At 39.2% G+C, this 9,118-nt stretch overlaps 1 protein-coding gene across 1 annotated transcript; it reads right to left on the bottom strand.

The window, feature by feature from the left end:
* Positions 1-370: 370 nt before the first annotated feature.
* Positions 371-3,615, bottom strand: TNFRSF6B (TNF receptor superfamily member 6b). The gene is made up of 4 exons (XM_075846631.1): positions 3,539-3,615; positions 2,489-2,567; positions 1,229-1,598; positions 371-966 (listed from the first exon to the last, which is right to left on the bottom strand). Exons 2-4 carry the CDS (start codon positions 2,531-2,533, stop codon positions 695-697), a joined length of 687 nt encoding a protein of 228 aa, XP_075702746.1. The 5' UTR covers positions 2,534-2,567; positions 3,539-3,615; the 3' UTR covers positions 371-694.
* Positions 3,616-9,118: the final 5,503 nt, after the last annotated feature.

Below are 9,118 nucleotides of genomic sequence, written 5' to 3'. Positions count from 1 at the left end.
CACGTCACCATGAATGCTGCGGTCACGATGGCGTTGTTGCCTCACGGATTCCAGTCTACTGACGTATCTCTCGTTTACACAAAAGCGGAGAAATTGTTTCTGCAGAATCTGAACGGAGCCGGTCGTCCGTGATGTTCTAAATTAAGCGCAACCAATAATAGGTTTCGTAAGGAGGAAGGCGTTTCCGTACGATTTCTAAATCTTTCCATGACACTTCTTCTCTGTTATGTTCCTCTCCTGCTTTTTGTGAGAGGCCTTACTACGTTACAACCCCGGCTTCTACTCTCCTACTGCTGTGTCAGTCCTTACCGTAGCTCTGGCATTCTATTCATGCACCAAAAATATCAGGAAAAACAATGTCAGAGGTGAGTTTATAGTCGTAGGCAATGCTGCAACTGCAGTCCATGTGGAACAGATCGTTTATTACGTGAATCAAACAGAAAAATGGATATAAAATAACTTAATTAGTGAAAAATACATTTGACAATGAGAGGGATATAATAACTTAATGGATGGTAAGAGGTAATATAGTTGCGGCTTAAAGTTTCCTGATATCCTTTAAAACAAAAGTTTTTGACTTTTTTCATAGATCTTCGACAGTGGAGCAAAACCGCAGCGCAGGTAGATGCGATATTCCACAGTTGGATTAATAGTACCGGAGGAGGAGGCGCGAGGCACGGCGGCTTCTCGAACCTCATGACCCTTCTTGCTGTAGGAACTTCTTCCGCAGTTGTTTTTGTAGGCTGTAAATTTTGGCTTCTTTCAAGAAATGCAGAAGTCGCGGGAGCAGCGGATGATCGGGGTCGTTGTTTTTTAAATCCCTTAACAGGTTCCGAAGCCTTCTATGGCTGATGGGCTTCCTTACTTTGTGGTTGTAAATTTCGAGTTCTAGTCGTTGGAAGGTGTTACTCGGAATATTCAGACTCACGATATAATCTATTATTAGCTTGTCACAGTCTTCGTCGTCTGTGGATAGCAAAAAAAACACAAAAATATGAGTAGACCGCAAAAAGTGGCTGTAGTAGGGCCCGAACAAGCTTCATATCCCCCCCCCCCCCCCGACTCCGGAAGGAAAACAATGAGTCCTATTACCCAGTCTTGAAGTATGGCATGAGTATCCAGGTAGCTCTGTCTTTATCCTAGTCATGCTATTAAAAGTCCCCCCACCATGCTTTATACTGCAGCTCTGCTTGCGTAGATTAATATATATTTTTTTTTTCTTACTCACCTTCTGGTACACCATCTTTAAAGCTGCACTTTAGATCTTTAACGCAGTAGTGGGCACGGCGGTGATAGCCAGGCTGGCACTCGCAGACCCTGTTGTGCGTGGAATTGCACTCATGTTTTACTTGTTCTCCTTCCTGACAGATGACGTTGCAGAATCGGCATTTGTCCAGATAATTCCAGTAGTGGGTATAATGCTCATCCGGGCACACTTGGCATACTGTGTCACTTTTAGTGGAGCAATGTATGGCCACATAGGTGCCGGGCGGGCACTGCTGACACATAATGGTCTTGCCGGTCTCATCTGTCCACTCATAGGTAAGAGTAGACCTGGACTTGATTGCTGTGGCTACAAGAAATAAACTGACCACGACCTGCGGGCAAGAGGAGCGACAACTCGTGAAAAATCCCTTAAAATAATCAGTCATTCCACTAATTAGAGCAAATGTGACCGACAACTGTCTGCAGTAAATCCCCTGGTCTAGACCCAGCCAAAAACTACCTGCCTGTTTTATAGACAAAGGTGTCTTGTAAGTTACGGGGATTTCGGTCTGGGGATTGGAGGATAGAAAAATGTCCTGTGCCTTGGAGGCATTACATGTCTGGGGTCTTCCAGAACCAGCTCTGCCCTCTAATAGAGGAGGGGGCAATTGGGGAAATTTTCTTTAAAGATGGAGTCTGCTTTGTACAATCCATTTGAACGTGCCCTGGGGGTACTACGCTTATCGGGACCAATTCGTTATAACGGAAATGTGAAGGATCCATTTAAATTGACACCCATTGATTTCAATAGGTGCCTGGAAGTAGGACTGTAGGAACAGACTATGCAGGGTTGCTTTATAATCTGGAGAAACATCGGTCTGCATTGTAGCTGTATACACAAAACGGTAGGAGATTTTTAATATCTAAGACTGTTTGCATTAAGATTACTTTCATTTTAGATGCATTGAAAATTAGGGTGGACCGTCCCTTTAGGAGTGTATTTGGTTTCCGCAGACTGAATTATACATCAATGATTACATTACTGTACCACAAATAGTTAAAAATAAAAAAAGTGTAAATAAATATACAAATATAAGTCACTGTAACACACTTTGAAGTTACTTTGTAAGCGATTGACATTATCAGGACAACTCCCGTTATCTGAAGGGCATGTTGAGAGTTCTAGTTCTCTTCAGACAGAATTATATTCAGGGGCTGCTATAAAAGATATTTCTTACCAAACTTCACTTCTGGTACAATAAATGGGAGGTCACCTCCTTACCTGGACTCTGATGGAGTGGTAGTACATCTTGATGCTGTCAGTCATCTGCTCCTCATCTCAGGTGACAGGTGGTGGGTGCCTGGTGGAAAGCAGGAGTCATAAATAATGTGCCAACAACCCCAACATTAACCCCCTCACTGCTGGGAGACTAGCGGTCACTGCCTGGTGTGGCCTTTAGTTTCTGTTCTTTATAGACACGTGTCCCTTTCCCTCCCACTCAGCTGCATGGACCCCCCCCCCCCCACACCTAGCACTGCCCTCTCCTTCCTCTGCCCCTCCAGTCTCTGTAATCTCCTTCCCCTGCCCCTCCAGTCTCTGTACTCCCCTGCCCCTCCAGTCTCTGTACTCTCCTTCCCCTGCCCCTCCAGTCTCTGTACTCCCCTGCCCCTCCAGTCTCTGTACTCCCCTGCCCCTCCAGTCTCTGTACTCTCCTTCCCCTGCCCCTCCAGTCTCTGTACTCTCCTTCCCCTGCCCCTCCAGTCTCTGTACTCCCCTGCCCCTCCAGTCTCTGTACTCCCCTGCCCCTCCAGTCTCTGTACTCTCCTTCCCCTGCCCCTCCAGTCTCTGTACTCCCCTGCCCCTCCAGTCTCTGTACTCCCCTGCCCCTCCAGTCTCTGTACTCTCCTTCCCCTGCCCCTCCAGTCTCTGTACTCCCCTGCCCCTCCAGTCTCTGTACTCTCCTTCCCCTGCCCCTCCAGTCTCTGCACTCTCCTTCCCCTGCCCCTCCAGTCTCTGTACTCTCCTTCCCCTCCAGTCTCTCTACTCTCCTTCCCCTGCCCCTCCAGTCTCTGCACTCTCCTTCCCCTGCCCCTCCAGTCTCTGTACTCTCCTTCCCCTCCAGTCTCTCTACTCTCCTTCCCCTGCCCCTCCAGTCTCTGTACTCTCCTTCCCCTCCAGTCTCTGCACTCTCCTTCCCCTGCCCCTCCAGTCTCTGCACTCTCCTTCCCCTGCCCCTCCAGTCTCTGCACTCTCCCTCCTCTCCTCCAGTCTCTGCACTCTCCCCTCTCTGTCACTTCCCTCCCCTCCTGTACGCAGCTCCTCTGCTCTCACCTTCTGTGGTCCTGTGTGTTTGGTGATCCCCGGATTGTTATATATCGTTCATACTGTGCGGTGACTCATCTGCGTGATGGGGGACGCCCCAAAGAATGATGATAAATCATCTACCCCCCCCCCCCTACTGATCGAGTAAGAAGTAAAAAACGATAGAGATAGATATGAGATAGATAGATAGATATGAGATAGATAGATAGATATGAGATAGATAGATAGATATGAGATAGATAGATATGAGATAGATAGATATGAGATAGATAGATATGAGATAGATAGATATGAGATAGATAGATATGAGATAGATAGATATGAGATAGATAGATAGATATGAGATGGATAGATAGATATGAGATGGATAGATAGATATGAGATAGGTAGATATGAGATAGATATGAGATAGATATGAGATAGATAGATATGAGATAGATATGAGATAGATAGATAGATATGAGATGGATAGATAGATATGAGATAGATAGATAGATATGAGATGGATAGATAGATATGAGATGGATAGATAGATATGAGATAGATAGATAGATAGATATGAGATAGATAGGTAGATATGAGATAGATATGAGATAGATAGATAGAGGATATAGATATGCGATGTAATAGATGGATAATAAAAAGACATGAGTGATATATAGATAGACAAAAAGAAGTCGAATTAGATCACAGAAAAAACAACAGGGGGGGGAGGGGTTTAAAATTCTTAAAATATTTGGCTTAGGACGATGATTAAAAGGTGCAAAATAATCTACATTCTAAAATCCCAAACTGTGCAAAAATCAGAGACCTGACCACCATGATTTACACTTCCAGGATATTTCCAGCATTGTGCACTACCAGGTTAACATTTAACAATAATAGTAAAAGAATTCATATCAGTCAGTGATTCCCGCTTTAACTGCTCACGACCCTCCCCGGGGAACGTATCATCATCAGAACATGACACTATATAGAGGTGTCCTCCAGCAATAACGGATACACTGTTATACTTCACTGACAAAGTAACTAATTGTTATTTTAGGGCACAATCATTTTTTACAATAGTGAAGAGATACAATGTGTAATGGAGGGCGGGGGGCGGAGCACGACTCACGGATCCAGAAAACGCCAAAGATTCTGTGTCCTGCCCCCCTGTTCTCTAACTGGGGGTTATACTCCATCTCTTCCTGGAGACTACATCAGTCTATGGACATTTTTCTGTCTAATAACTCCCATACATTGCAGCTTCCATAAAGCACACGCACCCTGCTGCACGGTCTATACAGACAATACAGGAAAGAAGTGTCTTTCTCCATAATAGCCCCCCCTGGAAAGTTAAAAAAATAAATAAAATAAAAATGTAATGTGAATTTTTTTTCTAAATAATAAAAATATATTAATGATAATCAAAAGTACATTCTTTTCCTATGGAGATAAATCACATGAATAAAACTAAAATGAAATACATGAGATATTCACATAAAGTAATCTGCATATATTTACATATTCTAGAACAATAAAAATGTACAAATAAATATTTCACGTATGAATCGAATAAAATGTATAAAAATTTTTCTGCATTTTTTATATAAATTTTTAAAAATAGATTTGTTTATTGAATTATGATAGGAGTTATACTCTGTTGTTTTTTATATGTATAGAAATTTGATGGTTCAATTGTAACAATATGTAATTTTTTCATCAAAAAAACTTCTGACGTGTCCTAGTGACATGTCACGAGTTGTGATGAGTGGGAGTCTGAGCACTGAGACCGCCACCGATCGCAAAAACGAATCGGCAGTAGCGCTCGTGTGAGCGCTGAGACACTTGGTTTCTGATCGGCTTTTCTCGGAAAGCCGATGTAGCGGTGTACGGATTCAATAGAAACAGCTACATCGGCTGTGATCGTTGGGGGTCTCAGTGCTCATATGTTGCACATCCTCATGTTTCTCCTGCCATGATATTTCGTCATCCATGCACGTTTCTCCAGCAAGCGGCGCCGGTTTCCCCATACATGCCCGCTCCCGATGCTACTAAAATACAAAACCCCACATGCCGCAGTGAGAAAGTCAGGGAAATTGCGCTTGCTCCAAAGTCCACAACGTTATCTCTATATTTAGTCACAGGCGTTCTTGCATGTGGATACACGTTTTTTTTTTTTCATTTTGTTGGAATGTGCTGATCAATCTTTTGTGTTTGTGTGATTCATATATGTGGGGTTAGTGACTGCCTCCATTTTTGGTCTTGCACTCCTCCCATTCTGCCCTGCGTGATTTTAATTAGTGTAATGCTGGTTCCTACCATCCCCAGGTATATATGTAGGTTTAGTCCCAGTTCTGGGTGTATGTGCAGCGTAGGTTCCCACCTTACAGGTCGCCTTGTCGTGGCAGGTGGGCTCACACAATTTGATCAAAATGTGCACTAAGAACCTCCCTTATTGTAAGGGTATGTGCACACGATAACTGGATTTTACGTCTGAAATTACAGACTGTTTTCAGGAGAAAAATGCTCCTCCTCGCATTTTGTAAAGGCGTCATTGACGCCCGTAATCTTGAGCTCTTCTTCATTGAATTCAAAGAAAAACGGCTCAAATTATGTTTCAAAGAAGTGTCCTGCATATAATGTATATAAGTGTCCTGCAGTTCTCTGACGAGGCAGTCATTTTACGCGTCGTCGTTTGACAGCTGTCAAACGACGACGCGTAAATGACAGGTCGTCGGCACAGTACGTCGGCAAACCCATTTAAATGAATGGGCAGATGTTTGCCGACGTATTTTCAGACGTAAAACGAGGCATAATACGCCTCGTGTACGTCTGAAAATAGGTCGTGTGAACCCAGCCTAAGGAGATTTAGCAGTAATGCAGATTTATTTATATATAGTGGCTTAGATGACATTGGTGATCGCAGTGTGCCGTCCCCATTTTTTTGTGCCCCTTATATACAAGAATATTACTATAATACTGCTCCCCTATATACAAGAATATAACTACTATAATACTGCCCCCTATATACAAGACTATAACTACTATAATACTGCCCCTATATACAAGAATAAAACTACTATAATACTACCCCCTATATACAAGAATATAACTACTATAATACTGCCCCCTATATACAAGAATATAACTACTATAATACTGCCCCCTATATACAAGAATATAACTACTATAATACTACCCCCTATATACAAGAATATAACTACTATAATGCTGCCCCTATATACAAGAATATAACTACTATAATACTGCTCCTATATACAAGACTATAACTACTATAATACTGCCCCCTATGTTCAAGAATATAACTACTATAATACTGCTCCTATATACAAGAATAGAACTACTATAATACTGCCCCCTATATACAAGAATATAACGACTATAATACTGCTCCCTATATACAAGAATATACCTACTATAATACTGCCCCTATATACAAGAATATAACTACTATAATACTGCCCCCTATATACAAGAATATAACTACTATAATACTACTCCCTATATACAAGAATATAACTACTATAATACAAGAATATAACTACTATAATACTGCTCCTATATACAAGAATATAACTACCATAATACTGCCCCCTATATACAAGAATATAACTACTATAATACTGCCCCCTATATACAAGAATATAACCACTATAATACTGCCCCCTATATACAAGAATATATCTACTATAATACTGCCCCTATATACAAGAATATAACTACTATAATACTGCCCCCTATATACAAGAATATAACTACTATAATACTGCTCCTATATACAAGAATATAACTACTATAATACTGCCCCTATATACAAGAATATAACTACTATAATACTGCCCCTATATACAAGAATATACTATAATACTGCTCCTATATACAAGAATATAACTACTATAATACTGCTGCTATATACAAGAATATATCTACTATAATACTGCTGCTATATACAAGAATATATCTACTATAATACTGCCCCTATATACAAGAATATAACTACTATAATACTGCTCCTATATACAAGAATATAACTACTATAATACTGCTCCTATATACAAGAATATAACTACTATAATACTGCACCCTATATACAAGAATATAATTACTATAATACTGCCACTATATACAAGAATATAACTACTATAATACTGCCACTATATACAAGAATATAACTACTATAATACTGCCCCTATATACAAGAATATAACTACTATAATACTGCTCCTATATACAAGAATATAACTACTATAATACTGCCCCTATATACAAGAATATAACTACTATAATACTGCCCCTATATACAAGAATATAACTACTATAATACTGCCCCTATATACAAGAATATAACTACTATAATACTGCTCCTATATACATGAATATAACTACTATAATACTGCCCCTATATACAAGAATATAACTACTATAATACTGCTCCTATATACAAGAATATAACTACTGTAATACTGCCCCCTATATACAAGAATATAACTACTATAATACTGCACCCTATATACAAGAATATAACTACTATAATACTGCCTCCTATATACAAGAATATAACTACTATAATACTGCTCCTATATACAAGAATATAACTACTATAATACTGCTCCTATATACAAGAATATAACTACTATAATACTGCCCCCTATGGACAAGAATATAACTACTATAATACTGCCCTGTATATACAAGAATATAACTACTATAATACTGCCCCTATATACAAGAATATAACTACTATAATACTGCTCCTATATACAAGAATATAACTACTATAATACGGCCTCCTATATACAAGAATATAACTGCTATAATACTGCCCCCTATATACAAGAATATAACTACTATAATACTGCTCCCTATATTCAAGAATATAACTACTATAATACTGCCTCTATATACAAGAATATAACTACTATAATACTGCCTCTATATACAAGAATATAACTACTATAATACTGCTCCCTATATTCAAGAATATAACTACTATAATACTGCCTCTATATATAAGAATATAACTACTATAATACTGCCCCTATATATAAGAATATAACTACTATAATACTGCCCCTATATACAAGAATATAACTACTATAATACGGCCCCTATATACAAGAATATAACTACTATAATACTGCCCCTATATACAAGAATATAACTACTATAATACTCCCCCTATATACAAGAATATAACTACTATAATACTGCCCCCTATATACAAGAATATAACTACTATAATACTGCCCCTATATACAAGAATATAACTACTATAATACGGCCCCTATATACAAGAATATAACTACTATAATACTGCCCCTATATACAAGAATATAACTACTATAATACTGCTCCCTATATACAAGAATATAACTACTATAATACTGCCCGCTATATACAAGAATATAACTACTATAATACTGCTCCTATATACAAGAATATAACTACTATAACTACTATAATACTGCCCCTATATACAAGAATATAACTACTATAATACTCCCCCTATATACAAGAATATAACTACTATAATACTGCTCCCTATATACAAGAATATAACTACTATAATACTGCCCGCTATAT

Source organism: Rhinoderma darwinii, chromosome 13, assembly GCF_050947455.1.
Source record: "Rhinoderma darwinii isolate aRhiDar2 chromosome 13, aRhiDar2.hap1, whole genome shotgun sequence".
Classification (NCBI taxonomy): Eukaryota; Metazoa; Chordata; class Amphibia; order Anura; family Rhinodermatidae; genus Rhinoderma; species Rhinoderma darwinii.
This window is presented reverse-complemented; position numbering and strand designations above follow the sequence as displayed.

Coding starts and splice junctions, on each gene's coding strand:
- TNFRSF6B (XM_075846631.1), bottom strand. CDS start 2,533: ATGACTGACAGCATCAAGATGTACTACCACTCCATCAGAGTCCAG. Junction 1,599..2,488: donor ACCACTCCATCAGAGTCCAG/GTAAGGAGGTGA, acceptor TCTTGCCCGCAG/GTCGTGGTCAGTTTATTTCT. Junction 967..1,228: donor TAAAGATGGTGTACCAGAAG/GTGAGTAAGAAA, acceptor TGCTATCCACAG/ACGACGAAGACTGTGACAAG.